The 18,916-nt window shown below is 35.0% G+C and overlaps 1 protein-coding gene across 1 annotated transcript in view; it reads left to right on the top strand.

The window, feature by feature from the left end:
- LOC149566279 (ARM repeat superfamily protein) overlaps nt 1-18,711 on the top strand; it is a 95,672-nt gene extending 76,961 nt beyond the window's left edge. The window contains exons 5-7 of the mRNA XM_089819688.1: nt 7,841-7,966; nt 17,902-18,087; nt 18,247-18,711. Of these exons, the coding sequence (XP_089675814.1) occupies nt 7,841-7,966; nt 17,902-18,053 (278 nt within the window). The 3' untranslated portion in view covers nt 18,054-18,087; nt 18,247-18,711. The remainder of the gene's footprint in view (nt 1-7,840; nt 7,967-17,901; nt 18,088-18,246) is intronic.
- Nucleotides 18,712-18,916: the final 205 nt, after the last annotated feature.

Below are 18,916 nucleotides of genomic sequence, written 5' to 3'. Positions count from 1 at the left end.
TTTTGGCTTGAGGAGAATTTGCATATTCTTATCTGGATAGTCAAATTCATACCGGGACATTAAGCTAGTTCTCTTTAAATGCTTGGAGCAGCTTATAACTTTATAATGAATGATAAATCTATCTTTGTTATGTACAATCTAAAAGTGAATAATGCTTGACCTAGAGTAGCGAAGTATTTGATTGTTGGGTCCAAATTTTCAAAATTCTGGATGGTACAGGCCAAGACCAATGCTTGAGATGAATCATGGACCAAAATCAAATAATAGAAACCCAGTTGTAAGTAAGAATTGAGATTATATTTATGTCCACAAATAGCTAATGCATGTCAATGCCTAATATTGTTCATAAGTCCATTAAATTTATGAACAAATTCCAGAAACCAATCTGTAGAAGCAAAACGTGGAGTTGTAAAAAAATGTGAAAAATGAATATTGGTTACAACAAATATGAAAGATAAAATGTTTGTGGCCCCATATCTGTTGTTAGGCTTTTAGTATGCCTAATATAAAGTTGTATTAAATTATTATGTTGTGACTAATAGTCAGATATGTAAGAACAATGCTCAAATTGATGATAAAGTTCTGCAGTTGAAGGAGTTCTAAGTTTATAGCCACTCGAACCATATAATTTTAGTATTTACAATTTTGTAAGATGAATAGTCTTCTTATCATATCCTCATTGTGTCACTTTGATATAAGAGATCTCTTCCATCGCATTCTCTTTTTAGTGTCAAATGTTTTCTATGTTTCATCAATGTCCACATGTGTATGCTTAAGGTCTTGTCCCCTGTCTGAGACCTTATCTGGAGCAATCAACAAACCCAGCACAACATTATTAAATTCCTAGACCTACATGATGCATGCCAAAAGGCCGACTAGTGCAGAAGAAAGTAAGGCTGATTATATTAATAAGAGTGAATGGCTAATAAATAAATAATAATTGTTTGTGACTATTTAAGGGCTGGCCTAGGACAAAATAGGGCGGGCCAATCCTTAAAGTTTTATTGCCCTACTTGTGATTTAAATTAATAAATAAATATAAATTAAGAAGGCTGGGATTATTGTTTTAATGGCTGACCTTTTCAAGGAATCTCCATCTTTTGGAGTGCTCTAAATAGGAACAAGTCGTCCCACTTCATATTGTGCACCATCATCAATTAGATGCTTTCATTTGTAAAGATTACTCATCTCTATGTGGCCACCTCTTTTGGAGAGGACTTAAATAATTTTAATTGATTGAAGAGGCCACCTTCCTTCAATAAGTCACATCTCTTTGGGACAAGTTGTCCGTCCTTGGAGAAACTACATCTTTTGGGTATGATATAAAAGAAGATAAAATGGTGACTGAAAGGGCAAGACTTGCAATGATTGCGATGAAACATCTCTTTGGGACAAGTTGTCCGTCCTTGGAGAAACTACATCTTTTGGGTATGATATAAAAGAAGATAAAATGGTGACTGAAAGGGCAAGACTTGCAATGATTGCGATGAAATCTCATTCGATTTAGAGCAGATGAAGTGCTTATTTAAACAGAAATATGAAGGGAAAATATGCAGATTTTGTGGAGAAGAGAATATGAATAATCAGTCTTAGAAGTGTGGATATCTGAAGTATAACATTAGATAGATAAATATGGTATGTGCAGATCTGGAAGAGGAGAATATTCAGACTTGAAGGGGATCATGTGCAGATTTGAGAAAGAATGTATATGCGGATAAATTTATATATGGAATGAACAGAAGAAAGAATCAAACACGAGTAGAAGCAAATAAATGTACAGAAGAGACAATTAAAACAGCAGAGGCAATAGTTAATATAGCAGAACAACTTATTTGTAATCTCTTAATTAGTGTGGTGTGAATGATTACACACACACACACACACACACACACACACACACATATACATACATACATACTTGAGTTTAGTATTTATTAACATGAAATCTCACAATGATCAATCATGTTGAGGGAAGGAAGGGAGTGCAAGGAGAGGAAATGGTGAAAGATACCTTGCTAGGTAAGGCACCTCATAAAGATAGTTAAGGAACATAAGGCGAAGGAGGATAAGGTCCTCCCCTTGGACCTAGGGTAGAGGGTCGATTTAAGGGCACCCTATTGCTGCTGTCATACTATCCTTACATTTATCATTGTTGAAGTTAACTATAAGGGGTCCTCAATAATAAGAGGTGAGAGGTTGGCACAATGGAGGAGAACGGTGTACAACCCTCACCAGATACACTGCCTCACGAGAATGGTTAAGAACCACATGAGGCCAAAGAGGATAAGTTCCCACTATTTGGCCTAGGGTAGAGGATGCTTGGGGCACTTCCTCATGTCTTCCATCATAACCCTCATTATGGTTGAGCTCCCACGTAATCATTGAGATTTTTTGTGGAGGTTGATATATATTTCCTAACCTTAGAACTGGATGTATTTCATCAGTTGTATATACATTATTATCTAATATATACATTATGGTTATTTCTTGTTTCAGGTTTCTAAGACAGCCTTATCTCATCGTATTCTTGGGTGGGGATTATATATCTAACTATATTTTCCTCTTTGATTTGTTTTGGATTTGTGAATTTAGGGCAGAGTGCAAGGTGATCCGAGAAAGGAACATTAGACTTAACATTTTGACAGTATTATTGAGTGATTTTGATGATTGTCTATGTAATGAAGAAATTTGAAGGATGCCTTACCTCTAAACCAATTGCAACATCATAAAGTTATGGGAGAAATGGTTCTGTGATATGATTAACTAACCAATTGTAGTAGATATGGTAGGTCTTGTCATTCACAAAACTACAGATTGGAAATCTAGGAGTTTTGCCAATTCTCCTAGGGCAAAGTGCAAGGTGATCCAAGAAAGAGACATTAAACTTAACATTTTGACAATATTACTGAATGATTTTGATGATTGTTTGTGTAATGAAGTAATTTGAAGGATGCCTTACCTCTAAACCAGTTGCAACATCATAAAGCCATGGGAGAAATGGTTTTGTGATATGATAAACTAACCAATTGCAGTAGATATGGTAGGTCTTGTTTGTTCCCAAAACCACAGATTGGAAATCCAAGAGTTTTGCCAATTCTCCAATAGGATCACCCAATCAGTTCTGGGCAACAAACAAGAATAATCCAAATTCCCTGCACTTCAGGCTTCACTACACTAGGTAGGTAGACCTTCTTTTCAAACCTGATCACCTGGTTCAAAGCTCTTCTATAGCGAATTTAAATCTTTGTGAGTTCTTCAGTTGGCAAGATCCTTGAACTCGATCAAAATCAAGTTGAATACTGATTGTATGAACTGATTGAATATTTATGTAAGGCTTATCAATAAATGATGAGATGCTTGCAAGAAGGAAGTATATAAATTCCTGACTTCAACTATAAATTCAATAATTATATTTCAATGATTTAAATGACCAATGCCTTCGCTCATTCGGGCAACAGAGTCAATCACAATGTAGACTATTACGTACAACTTTATGAGACAATATTTATCCAAAATATCATCAATTTCTCCTAAGCATAGATAATATTTATATGCAATTCTATGTTAACCAAAAGGAATTTAACTTCTTAGGTGGGAAGTCCGAGTAGCCGGAGACCAGGAAACACATGTATATTTCACATCATCCCTGTTTGCTGAACACAAAATGCAGAAAATACCCAATGCAAAATAAAGTCTTGTCGGAATAATTCAATAATCTCTTTATTGCTCATAAAGGACGAATCAACATTTTTATTGTAATCTCTTTGCCTCAAGTAAAAATAAACAAAGGACATTTTATTTATTATTGAAATATAATATTGGAATTTATATGAGAAGTCATTACTTTACACTCCTTGTTCCTCACAAAAATCTGAATCTTCTTCTCCTTATTTATTCTGCATGCCTTGTTGTGTTCAAATATATTTTTATCTCTCACCACTGCTCCATATTTATACTTGATAACATAAAAGAAAGTGACTTTTAAAATTCAAGAGTCGCGTCTCTCCAAAATAAATCACAACTTCTCCTTGTAATCTTCACTAATTAATTATTAAAGTATGACTGTTCTTTTGTATCCTATCAGTTTATAATCACCAGGACCAAATTTTGATGTTTCAATGATTGCATATTAGAATTAATTTTATTAATTAGTCGATAGGCTTTTACATCGGGGCAACCCGCAGTCAGAAAAGTCTCATGCAATCGACGAATAAAGGTTTTGTTGGCATCATAAACAGGTTGGCATTGACGGAAAATAAAATCAAAATGCCTTAGGCAGATCACACCACTGACTTGGTGGCAGCTGGGTTAAGGCTAGCTGTTGATACAGAGTTGTTTCAGACTGGACTTCCAATAGAGGTCTCAATATCAAGCATCGATGCCATCACTTACCTTCAATTTGACACCATGGACAAATATTTTGTGAACATTGGAAATCTTTGTGTTGTGGAGGCTTTGAATTGAAGCAGACTTTTGTTGATTGGGGAGCACTTGAGGATTTCCACGGGTGGAGTCCCTTGCATTTGGTCGTGTCTCTTAACTTTTGTGGCATTGTGGAATTGATGTTGCAGAGTGGAATGGATACAAAGGATAGGGATAATGAAGGGTTTCAGGGAGGGGGGCTATCAATTTGAGTTATTTAATCCCGAATCCTTTTGAGTAACAACCCATTTTCTATTTCAGTCATGTCTGCAAGATTACAATTTGTGGTGTTTATAATGTTTTTTTCGTTAGCAATTTCGTGGCCATACAATTATGTGCATGCTTAGGAGTTGAGTTAGACTCATAGCTTGATGATGAAAGATAGAGGTGTGAGGAAGCGACTTGGTTGCAGCTGGATTGAAGTAAAGAATATGATGCACTCATTTGTTGTGGGAGAAGATTCACATGCACAAAGGGATGAATTTTTTGCATTATTAAAAAAATTGTCTAGGCAAATGAGGGTTGTTGGGTATGTGCCCGACTAGAATTAGGTGTCGAGGGGACAAGATGAAGAAACCTTTTGTAGAAAAGGGATGCACGACCATCAGAGAAGGATTGGACATGGTCAGGTAAAATTAACACAAAATCGTCGAAGGAAATACCAAATCATAATTGTCTTGTTTTTTCCAATCTTATGCTGTCAATTCGCTCCAAATTATGGTAAAATTGGGTTTGCAATAGCAATCCAATGAGATTTGCAATAATAATGGAAAAAAAAAACTACTGGTTACTACTACAAATGATTATTAACTCTGTTGACGATATAGTAAGGTGGACATGTTGCGGTAGAAAAATGAGGATGCAGTAACAATGTACACAAAGTGTTTGACAAAATGTCTTAAGGATGGGAACTTCCAAATGGCATGTCCCCTTAATCACAATTGACCATGACAGGAGGTAGTTTTCTTTACTAATCTCAGATGGACACAATCCTTGTGTGACTAAGACAAATAGCAGCCGAGAAAAAAGAGCATAAATGTATTTGGTTTGGAGCCACACCCATGTCAAAGAATAACTCATATGTTGATTTATCGGATAGGAATTCAGTTATTTTTCAAGGGTTCACCTATTCTTTTGAACTCCTCGATCAGATTTGGATAGAAAGCTTCTGTGAAATAATCATTGTGGGCTTTCACTATTTCTTGCATCGTGTGTGTGATAATGTGCATTTTCATTATTCCCCACAGGAAACAAACAAAAGGTTGTAGAGCATTTCGGGTAAGCTTGGAAATGCTAGAAGATACCCTCATGAGATTGGGAGGCATGGTCAAACTATAGGAACTGAGATGGTCTACTTCTCTGTTGCTGTGTCGAACTAGCCCTTCTCTTGAATAACTAATAGACAAATTTTGCAAATGCTATACCCCATTCACCTATTGGCTATACCCTTGCACCCACGGCTTGGTGCAAGCGCTAGTGTTTATAGAGCACAACTTGTTGGCATATTTGATAACATGATAATGGCTTCTGATGGCACCTTTGTTGTTGATGCGTATGAGAAAATTGCTCCCGGTACCATATATTATCCTTGGCAGGCACTTGAACGCCCAGCTTTAATTCCAGGCATTTGGTTGTGCTTTGGCTTGCAGCTGGTAGTCATGATTCATTGCCCTCACTGTTTTCCACAATTCTCTCACGCCATTTGTCACCTTTCTCCTAGTTCCACATAATCGTTAGTCATGGATGCTCCGTTTGTTTTTCAGAATGAAGCATGATATATTTTGCAAAGGTTTTCTCTGATCAACGCTGGTCTTAACTCAATCCTTGATTACTTCTGATTGCTGCTCAAACATGATGTGAGGGATCCAATATGGAGTGCCATGACAATAGGTGATGTCCAGAAGTCTACGAAGACTCCACAGTCAAATGCTAGTATAGCCCACCAAATAGAATCATGCTTCAACGGTGTTTCCCAGATTCAACGGGCCTATCTTCTCCAAATTTTATGAGTATTTGCTCAGGAAACTGGTTCTCACTGTACGCTTGTATAAGTATATTATAATCACTATCACATATTTGATAGTTATAACTTATTCAAACTCAATGATGTTGGTCCTGCGATATATATATATATATATATATATATATATATATATATATATATGCGTAGGACATATATTATTCTCCCTTTTGTATACTTTTCTTATTGTATGTTCCTCACAGATTCATTCTTTGACAGATTAAGTAATGGAGGATTGGGCATCATAATCATAAAGAGATCTTCTCTATTTAATAGCATTGTACTTGTTTCAGTCAAGTGTATGGAATGTTGGGAACTCCAGTTAGCTATATTAGTTTTGATTCATGCTGGGATAGAAAATTCCATTGCCAGTCTCTGTACTGCTGTTAGAACAGTTCTACATAACATATATTAAAAGGTCACAAAATCCTGCATCTTTGTACTTCTGTAGTTGGTTTCCCTAAAGAAATAAATGACAGCAGTTGTCTTTTCTGTTTTTACTTTGGCAGTGGTATGAGCATTTGGATTTCCATTTCAAATATATAATGTTCTGCCAACATGATTTGACCCACCATAATTTGAGCATGCAAACTTGTTGGGTATTCTCATTTTCCTATAAAGATGTGTATAATCAACTTGTAGAAGGTATAGTTCCTTCACCAGCTCTCAAAGTTTATACAACCAGCATATGGTATGAGAGAATAAGAGGGAAACATCTGATTGGACCTGTTGGTGAGTTTCTATAATCAATTAAGTACATAATCATAGATTCTTTGCAAAATCTACAATGTGCTTTTGGGCAGCTTAGCATGAATCAATGACAAGACTTCATCAAATCTCCAGCATTATTTCCCAAATGGAAGCCTTAATTTGTGAAAATTTGGGCTCTGTCAGGTGTTTCATAAGAACGTTTTGGATTGATTGCACTCCAAAATAATTCACATAGGAAATTTTTGTGGCCCTTGGCTTATAAATTGAGATTGTGGAGTATGCTCATTTCTAACACAACAGATTTCATTATTTATCTAACCTCAGAAAGATTTGAATTACTCATATATATATATGTGTGTGTGTGTGTGTGTGTGTATCTTCCAAGCTACTTAAATACTTAATCGGTTGCTTGTAATTTAATAGTGCATTTTTAGTTGAATTTTATGTTCACACCATCAATTCTCATGGCTTTCAGAATTTTTGGTTCATGTCATGTGGTTTGCATTTAATAGATAGAAAAACCTTAGCTGCTTATGTATTTTTAAAAACCATTTGTTTGGGTTCAAATTGGTTTAAACACTAGTGATACTATGTGGATTTAATATCTAATTTTTTTCTGTAAGATGTAAGTACATAGTAAGAAGCTTATGCAAAAAAAAAATGTTAAATGTTGATGACCTTTTGTAGATGAAAGACGAAGAAAAATTGTAGAGATGGGTGGTGTCACTCAACTGATAAACATGTTGGAGACTGCTCCAGATGATCGTACACGTCGGGAAGCAATGAAAGCCCTAGCTTCCCTTTCACAAAGTGGTATTAATCATTTTATTTAGTCATTACTGGTAATATTTTCTTTACACAAGTGGAATAATTGAAATGGTTACAGGGATTCGGTTTATTTATGGTTGTTTGAGTAGTATCTTTTATTGTTCCTCATAGAAGTTGTATATTGCCAAGTGCTAGAAAATATACCTGATCTATGATTCGATGTTCACCATGTTATATTGAAATATAGATCACTTTGGGGGTTTTCTTTACATAGTGGATGCATTTGGGCTTGTGACACACATAACATGCATATATGATGTTCTTATCATGGATTGATATCAAGTGTTAGCTGCATAATACTAGTGAGTACAGATCTCCTGTCGTCATGGTTTTGTCAGTTTTTGAAAAAAAATTGACGATGACTTTGCTATTTTATTGTGAAAAGCCATCCCTTTTCGGGGTCTCTTTCATATTGAACATGTTTAGATTATATGACATACTTAACTTGCATATATTGTGCTATTATTGTAGACTATTATATAGTGCTACTTGCTTTATTCCATTGAATATACATTTCTGGTTTGCTTAATTTTGCTTGTTTCGCTTTTTTTTTTTGCAACAATGGAGTTCATTTCTTTTTAATCTTTGTCTATAAATAGCAAGGTTGGTTGAGTTTTTTTTTAATCTTGTATTCTCTTTAGTTTAATATCTCGAGTCCGAGCTTAGTTCTATCTTGGTTTTAGCAAAATTATCCAGTCCTGAAAGTTCGCTATTCATTATTTTAGTGATATGATTTAGAAACTTGGTATGAAATCTTTTCATGTTGTTTGTGCTTACTTTGTTGTATCTATATGCATTTTTTATCTCTTTTGTCCTTCTGAAAAGTACTTTATTAAAGTTTAGGAGAAGGTTGCTGAATCGTCTAGCTAGTAAATTAACTTTGATCAGGATTCTAAATCTCCTGCCTTCTAGTTAAAGATTTTGTCACACAATATATGCCAAAACCTATAAGAACTTAAGAAATGCACATAAGCACATTTTACAACTATCAAACAGGCATTGCAAATTTTCACACATAAGAGTTGGCTAACCGTACACAATGAATACCAGGTTCCTTTGTTTATTTCTCCTTTGCATATCTTTTTATCCATGTCAACGGAGAACAACTTTGTGGCCAGGACTGTTGAAAATTACTGATCATTTGACTGTTACACAAATTCTTATAAAACAAGATGTTTGATTGCATTTTCGATAAGTATTAACTATTAATGTTATTTTGGGTTCATGGTTATACATCAAACACTCCTCATATGCTGTTTCCTAAATTGTTTTATTATCCAGTTTTAAGTTGCTTTTGTTGCTATAGGATTGCATCCATAGATGAATTCTTCCTTTGAGGTTGTCATAACATTTAGGGCTGGAAGGGTGTAATGCCCCGGTTGGGTATCCCCTTCAAACTCTCAAATGAAAATTACAGAATAATTAGCAACAATTGCATGTAACAGATTTTACCAGTTATTCAACCCAAAAACCAGCAATTTTACCAATATCACAGATTAAAACAACCTCAGATTTGTCATTGCATTATACATCAGCAATACAATAACTCTTACTACCACCCAAATCCAATTTTACAAACAGAAATACAGTCAAATTGGAAGTACTGAAAATCAGAGATACAAATAAGTACAAGTGAGACACCTGAAATGACGCCTCCACTACAATGGGATTTTGTCCACCGTCTTCTGACTTGTGGGTTTCCATCCTCCAAGCGGGTCGAAAGCTGAAGCTTCCAATTGACTCTCCAAGAGAGCTCAATATCCAAAACAAATCCAAGCAAATATCCAAGCATATTGAAAATGAGCTCCTCCTCTTTTTAAAACATGATCTGGTGACCCTTCCTATTCCTCTGCCTGTCCCTTCATTCTTAATTCTCTTTTGTCCTTATTTCCACTTAAGAAAATACAACCTTATAATAATAAAGTGATTTATGCATTTAATTTTAAGGTAACTTTATTGAAACATAGATAAACACCCGAGCTCTAGAGTCCATGTGCGATAGCTGGTTGAGGTGCATCATGTCCAATACTGAATCCTGGAATATGGGATTTTGCTAACTTACTATGAATAGTAAGTGTCCAGGAAACTCTGCTAAATCACTCTGCCTGGTCTGAAGCTGCACTTGCCTGGATCCAAACCCACAATGATCTCTCAAACACTCCTGGTTAGCCCAAGGCTGCATAGCTGAAAGGGCTAACGATGTGACAACTTTAATGAACCAGAAAAGGGGACATTACAAAGGGTCAGCTTGGCAGTGTTGATTAACACCCTTTCTATGTGCTAGTGTTTTCTAATAAATAAATAATAAATGTAATTATTAAATAGTTTGCTCAATGATACATGGGTTGTTTGCTGTCTTGGGCTGACCTAGATGGTGAATATTATGAATAAAGGAACACCATTAAATAATTTTGTTCTCATTGGGCATTGGGCTACCATGCCCTATTGCATTTTGAATTTGCAAACAACACCTTCAAATGACTTGAAATCACTTTAAATGGTTTCCTGTTAAACAAGATTACTTTTTCCTCTTCATTCGGTCTCCAACACCTTCTTTCATGTCGCTTTCGTCACAACCTACTCTCCCTCTGTTGCGGCCTTAGAAAATGAAACAGTGATAAGTTAATGAAAACCCTAAATGGAAATGCATATTTTAGTTTATGTTTTTCTTTTACAACTGATTATATGGTAAGAATATTGAGAAATTTTGCAATTTATTGCAACGAATCACAACGCTATTTGCAAAATCTCCACTCCAAGTTATTTGGTGATTGAATTGTTTGCATGAGGTACTTATTATACATCACGATTTTTGCAATTTTTGTGCGATATGGCGAGAGGCTTGCAGTGATGATTCTAGATATGACAGGAAGAAGACTCATAGTTTGTTTTTTAGTAGAAGGCCTAGCTGAACTCTTCAAAGGTTTAGTAAGGGCATTTGGTCCAAGTTCATTGCAAGAAGCCATCAAGAGACCTCTAAGTTCATACGATTTAGTGACTTAGGACAATTTCCATTCCAAGCAAGCACCTATTTTTGCCAAAGAGACCTTTTCAAAAGAACACACCACCTCCCAAGGTATCATCTCCTTAGCCAATTTTAATAGAGGTATCTAAGAATGAACTTTGAAGGAAAAATCTGCGTTTTACATGCAGACATCCATGGCCACAAGGACATATGTGTTTGGAGAAAGGACAAATACATTACATTGAAGTAGTTGCTAATGAGGAGATTGAGCCTTAAAAGTTTTAGAAGAGATTGAGCTCAAGCATCAAGGAGTAGAGCATCTACAAGGTACACTTGCAACACTAGCATAGACACTTAGATCTAATGCTTTCCTTGCTAGAGGAGTTTTCTATTGACAACATGGATTGAAGACAAAAGACTTTAAAGGATTAAGTGTTTCAGTTGCAAACGGGACAATTCTTCCTTGTAATAAAAAGATTCCACAAATGTATTTGACCATTGGACAGATATAAGATGAATGATGATTTCTATATCAGCATGTGGGATACAAAGTTGATATTAGGAGTCCAACAATTGTACTTGTTTGACAAGTATAAACAAATTTATTTATCTATGGAGTTAACATCTCAATCTAATTGGAAGAAGGTAATTTTACTTGTTTTTTCTAATAGTGGACCCATGATGGTTTCAGCTATGAGGTTGGAGCAAGGTTTTCATAGAGATCAAGTAGCACGGGCAACTGAATTTTAATTACAGACACACAACCTTGAAAAGATGGGATATCCTACAATGTGGATAGTTAGTTCTTAATGGACAAGCATAGTAAGGTCTTTGAAGACATTCTTCTTGGACTACTACTGGATAGAGGTTTTTAGCATGTGACTGAACTTGAAGAGCAAGGAAAACCAACCACCACAACTCCATACCACCATCCCAGGAAATACAAGGACGGGAATGAGAAGGCAATAAAGGACCTATTGGATATGGGGCAGATAATGTCTAGTCCTAGCACATTTGGCTCATCTATAGCTTTGATTGAGGAGGATGTGCATCAATTATAATCAACTCAACAAAAGGACAATTGAAATTTGTTATCCTAAACCAAATTCATTTAATTGATTGATGAGCTTTGTGGAGTAGTATTACTCTCAAACATTGGAATGTGATTAAGGTACCAAAAAGTAAAGAGACGAGGATGTGCAAAAAACAACTTTCAGATGTTACTATGGGTGTTATGAGTTCTTGGTTTCACCATTTGGATTAACCATTGCACCCGCCACCTTCCAATTGTGTGAGAATCAAGTATTCATTTTACATTTGAGGAAATTTGTATTGATTTTCTTTGTTGACATTTTAATTTATAGTAAGACATTGGAGGACCATTTGAAGCATCTACATGAAGTTCTTCGTATACTTGAGCACCATCTTTTTATGCCAAGGTTTCCAAATGTGACTTTGGATTGGGATTCACGATTTGTGCCCAAGGGGTTAGTGTGGATGAAGAGAAGATCAAGCCAATCTAGGATTGGCCCATACCAAGGAATCTTACACACTTGAGAGCATTTGTTGTACTTCGTAGATATCATAGAAGATTGGTAAAAGGGTCCTTGCAACTTGCAGCTCCTTTGACAAATTTGATCTAGAAAGGGGCACTCTCTTGGATTTCTTTAGGCCAAGCTTTTGATAAGAAGGTAATGAGTTTATGTCCTAGTTTGGCAATTCCAGATTTCTCAATACCAGTTGTTTTAAAATGTGATGCTTCAAGAGAAGGCATTGGGGCTATCTTGATGCAAAGTTAACATCCCATAACATACGAGAGTGGGAAGCTCATGGTGATAGAACAGAATCTTTCTATCTATGACAAAAAGGTGGTGTCTATTGTGCACACTTTAGCCAAATTTCAACTATACTTGGTTCGTGGGAAGTTTGTGGTCAATACTAGCTAGCACATGGATTTTAGAAGTTGTGCTAAATCTTTCTTTCTAAGCATTAGAAAAAGGGTTGGTGTAGAGCTTTAGTTGCTGGTTGCAAACAAAGAAAACTGGAGCAGATTTTATGTTATTTTGGAGTCCTGAAAGACCATCATACTAAAAGTCCTTGTTTGGATACTTGTTGGGTGGACGTGTGTAACATTTCTGATCATATGAGTCATATTTTGAAGCCATTTGCAGGTCTGATATTTTATATCAGAAGTCTGGTTTCAGTTTGCTTATCGTAACTTGATATTGTTATTGAGTTATCATATGCTTGATTGGAAGACAGACTTTTTCTTGTAATGCTATGATGATTTCTATGCTAATTTACTGAATGAGTGGTGATGGTGACAAACCCTTAATCTAGTTAGATGCAATTTCCTCTTCCTATTTGTGCTAATATACTGATTGAGTGGGGGTAGTGACAAACCCCCACTTCATAGAGTTTGTTGTTGAGAGCAATTGCACATGTGGGTTTATTATCGTGCATGTAGTCTGAAGCTAACAATCAACAGTTATTCTACTTTAGTTTCTATATCGTTTCATATATTTCAAAAAAATAATCAGGGTTGGTTATTACAATGGTACAAAAAATTAATAGGTATTGTGTTGGATATGGATTCTAGTATCGTCCTTTTGATCAAAATCTATATGTCAAAGGCTATGTTGCTAGTTTGGGTTTGAGGTTGAGTTAGGGTTTGGGTTCGAAGAACTGATTTGCCTATATGGCAAAAATTTGAAACGGGGTTTCAGTTTGTTAGTACAAAAACATGTAAAAATTATATATACACGTGTATGTATGCAGCCTAGAAGCATGGATCAAGATTGAAATGTCAGATTGTACATTAGAATGGAACATGGTATCATAAAAACAACAAAAACACCATAAATTTGTAATCTTAGCATCACATCAACACAAACATTGAAATATTAAAATAATCATATTAAGTTCAAGTATTGTTGTTTTGACTTTAAACAATTGGAACTTTATATAAGTTTCAATCATCTAATGGACTGTCTAAATCTTCTTCTTCTTCCTCCTCTTCATCAAAGGCATTTGTTGATTCACAAACAATGCCAATGCTAATGGGATCAGCTGCACCAATAACATTCTTACTTTCCAAGTCCTCAAATGCTTATTACTTTTTCACTGTACAGAGAGCTTCTTTGTTTGTAATTAACATCCTGCTTGAAAAGATGTTAAAAGAGTAGCTTGCAACTCCATCTATTGAAGATCTTGTTTAATGTTTAAAATACAATTTAGTACTATAGAGAGCTTGCAATTAACTGAACAAGTGTCATCAACTATTAGATATAAAAATTTCACTGCAAAAAATCTTGAGGGCTAGTTTAATTTGACGTAACAAATATCTGAACTCTAGCAAATTTTGTTTTGTAATGTTGAAGATCTTTTTCAAATTCTGTGATAATTGTTTCCTGCATTAAATTATAGAATGTTTCTTAGTGGAAATGTACCTAGTTCACACTTGGTCTGCATGGGTTTGCCTTGGTTCAACCTGGGTTTGGCCTTGATAAATCAGCCTACTTCGGTTTTAACCCTAGCCAAACCCATAGGTGAATTGGACCCGAACCAGAAACTGGTTTGAACCCCAGCCGAACTATTGTCTGAAGCAAGTGAAACAAAGGTCATAGGTTAAAAGCATTGGTAATGATATCATTCTACTAATATTATATGTAGACGATGTCATCATTATAGGTAATGAAGCACACACAATTAGAAAAATCAAATAAGGTATATTTGCAACTTTTGACATGATTGATCTAGGCCTTTTATATTACTTTCTAGGTGAATTTTGGTAAATAGATGGTAATTTTTTTGTTTCACAATCTAGATATGCCAGGTTTTTGCACAACAAATTTTGAATGAGAGATTTCAATATCGTGTCTACACCTATGGAGAAAGGATTGAAATTTTTAACTAAAATGGATTCTCCAATAGTCAGGAGTTAACTTCTAGGCAAGTAAATGGGAGACCAAAATATTTTGTAGCCACTAGAACTGATATGAGCTATCTTGTGAGTTTCATTTCTAGATTATATTCATGAAAACACACAAAGTAGGACATTGGATTGCAACAAAGAGGGTGTGTAGATAAGTGAAAGGGACAGCTAACTTTGGCATGTTGTACACTAGATGCAAAAATCTTGGACTGGTTCAATTTGCAAATTCAAATTGGGCAGGTTTTGTACATGACCAAAAGTCCATTTTTAGTTATGTTTGCAGCCTTGGCATATGTTCAATCTCATAGGCCAAAAGAAACATAAAGTAGTAGCTCTATCGTTGACAGAAGTAGAAGAGTGAGGAACAATTGAAGTATCATGTGAGCTAATATGGCTCAAAAGGATGCTTTTAGACATGAAGATGCCTCAAGGCCTTCATCTTTGTTACATGACAATCAAGAGATGCTAAAACTTGCCAAGAATCCAATATTCCATGAGCATACCAAATATGTGGAACTTCTTTGTCGTTTCATTAGACAACTTGAAGAACATGGATAGGTTATGTTACAATTTTGTTGTAGACGTCTTTCCCAATCCTTTGAGCCTCACAAATTTGTTAATTTGGCCCTTGGGATATTCTTAATGTGGTTGGTAGATTGACCATTAAAGGAGGGTATTAAAGTAATGTTTTATTTATAATAGACTTGAGAAATATTTTTTTTCAACTTTTTATTCTTTATTAGTGGTAAGTCGTGTCGTCTTTGTTGACACTCTTATCCTATTCGGATGAAACGTTATCTTTTAGCGAGACTTTTACACCTTTATTTAATATCAAATATTGTGGGAATCATTGTGTGTTTCATTTTTGTAATAGAAAGTAGTAGTTTGTAAGGAAAAGCATCTTTGTATCAAATTAACTTTGACAATGTCAATAAATTGATTCAAGATTCAGTTGAAAAGAAGACATCTCAACAATCTAGGATGACAAGGCTTGTTAAATGCAATTTGATAATGGAGACAACAATTCTCTCAAAAGAAAAAGTCTACGTGAATGCTAAGCCTTCAAATCTTTAATCATCAAGATAGATGTGGGGACAAGCACTTGTCATTGAGATGTAAACATTTTAGAGATTTTAATGATAAATATCAAGGGTAGGGTGATAAAGGATGTGGAAGACAAGGCGGATTTGAAGGCCAAGGTCAAACAATTTTGAGAGTATATTTTCAACCTTTTACAATCATCTCTTGAACCCATGTTATCTATGCCTTTAATATTGGATTCTACCAAGGATTAGAAGAGAATAGATCAACTAATTGTGCATGTGAAGGAATTTAGAAAAATGCTGGAAAGATAGATGTTAGTGAAGTATGAAGATATCAGTGAACTAGTACAATTTGATAACAAAAGCAAATAAAGTGGCCCAAGGACTCGATGATAAAGAGAAGTTTATGAAGGTAACACCTCCATCTTATGAGAAGAGTTGAAAAACTAAAACATGTCCATTTTCTTAAAATGATTGAAGAGTGGGAGGACAAGATTTATACATGGAAAGGGTAGTATTTTTATCTAATAAGAATTCTGAAAGAATTTTTTTGATTATTGTTGAACAAAATGATAAATTAGGGTAAAAACAGAAATTGTTTCTGAGATCATGTTTCAAATTCTATACATGGATTTTGATAAGAAGGGAGTCATTCTTGACCTACGTGAAGTACAATGAGAATTTCAGCAATCAATCAGAGAAGTATTTTGGTAAAGATCAGTATGTGGATAGCATGTTTGAGTTGGCAAATATTATATTTGTTTCATCTTCAGAGGGGAACAAAAATAAAGTCTTCAGGTATTGATTTAGAGGCCAAAATTATTCTTGAGACTTAAGGTGCATCAGTTTTAACGATTTTTTTAGAGAATCACAACACTTGGGAATTCTTATGGGGTTGTGAGTAGCCACTTCAAGCTTACTGTGCTATTTTTAAAAACATCTACTATAGGAGAGGATATTTAAGAGAAATGTATTCTTAGATCTTTTGCCATGGAAGTGATGTCTTACATAAACTTATATTTTTATTATATTTAAATTTATTATTAATTCCATTTAAAAAAAAGATACATTGCACTCGAAAAGCCTGACAATCCAATCCATCAATTCTCCATACAGGATGTCAACTAGGGAGTGTTGCCCCTACATTTAATTATCTGAGGTTTTCCCTTGCCCTGTCCTAGAACTGCAGGAAAGACATTCATAGTCTCAAATAACATTACCTCTAAACTCACACTTGTACCATCATCTCTGTAACATCAGGTGGCCATGATAGCTAAGGGGGGAATAAAAGTGCAGAAAACCAGCTGCGGATTAAATTAACCACTGCTGAAGAGTGGCAAAACAGTAAAAGAGTACATTTCCTGAAAATGGACAAAACAGTGAGAAAGAAAGCCTTGGCAGAGCCAGGTGGCCTCTTGACACCCTAGAGAGCTCTTTTCCATGGTCACATAATCATGCAGCTTTGCTTTTTACACCACGGGATGTTGATAACAATGTTGATGTACATACTGTCACTTGACACATTATTTAGTTCATGCATTTATTTGTTATACCCTATAAATGGCTATTATCTACTTTAATTTGTGTTAATGAAGGTCCCTTTTCTGGTTATTTTAGTAATGATAAATTGTGGACTTAATCAACTCTAAAATGTATAGAAGGTGCTAATCGGCATACTGGTAATATTTAAGTTTATGTCTAGAAAATTAGTATTGCATTTTTCACCGTCTTACTGCAAAGTAACTTCTGGTCTTCAGCATGTATGAGATCCATCGAAATCTTCCTGTTTGTCCTGCTTGCATTAGTCTTCTTTATTTCAAGTAGTTGAAATTTCAATAATTTTAGTTTTTTCTGACGTACTGTATTAGCACATGGTCAAAATTATTAGTCGTTACACTTATTTTGGGATTTACAAAATAACTTTCAAGTATACTTATATATATCTGTGTGTGACATTTTTGTATTTTCATGTATGCAGATGTAGCAATTAGTGCATTGCATCGGGCTGGGGCTTGCACTGTAATCAAGTCCATCACAGAATCTGCTACAGATGAAGATATATTAAAATACAAATCAAATGTGTTGAATCGATTGCAAAAGATAGATGCAAACAAAGTAGCACAAATATGAAGAAATAAATTCAATGTGTTCTGCAGCATGAAAAGTAAGTGTACTTTGGGTTGGTGGACAATTATATTTCCAAGGCTTTTTAAAAGGCCGTTGATCATTAGGCCATTGCACTCTGATCTTCACAAACTGGGATAAAACATAATGAACTATGTTCTTCATGCAGAGCATTTAAGATTTTTTTTGTGTGATCCAGGAAGCGAGGAGTAATCAGTCACAGAGCATGTATATTGCAACATGAAAAAGAAGTGTGTTTTGTTTTGGGGGATAATTTTTCCTTTTACGGCATTTTAGAAGGCCATTGTACTCTGATCTTCACGAACTGGAGAACATCATAATTACACTCTGTTTCATGCGGAGAAAATTTAAGAAATTATTTGGTGTGATCCAATGAAGTGGTGAGTAATCAGTTGCATAAGCTGGCATAAAAATTGTTACAATTTATAGGATGAATTTGCTTTATACAATTTCTAAGATATCGTAGCTTTTGTTTGAAGAATGTAGGTTTTTCATCCACCCTTGAGAGACAAACATTAGTTCAAGATATTAACACAGATTGGGAACCTCACAATTTTGATGTGAATAATTGTTACATAAATGGCCTTATGGCAGTTTGATTACATGGAAAAGAATGCAGCGTATGTCTCAACTTTCTAATAAATTTCTAGTGAATTATGGGAACTGTAAAGTTATTGGATTGTTGGGAATAAAGTGTGTTTCTAAATCACGATTCAATTGTGTACATGGTTTTCTAGATGACTTATCTCTTTACTGACACTAACTATAGACAGGACTTAGTATTCATAATGCATTTATCCTTCGAGTAAGTTAAATGGCATTTGTCCTTGGATTGCTAGTTTATTTAA

The sequence above is a fragment of the Cupressus sempervirens genome, chromosome 3, assembly GCF_028749045.1.
Source record: "Cupressus sempervirens isolate cs-2001-9-10 chromosome 3, ASM2874904v1, whole genome shotgun sequence".
NCBI lineage: Eukaryota > Viridiplantae > Streptophyta > Pinopsida > Cupressales > Cupressaceae > Cupressus > Cupressus sempervirens.
This window is presented reverse-complemented; position numbering and strand designations above follow the sequence as displayed.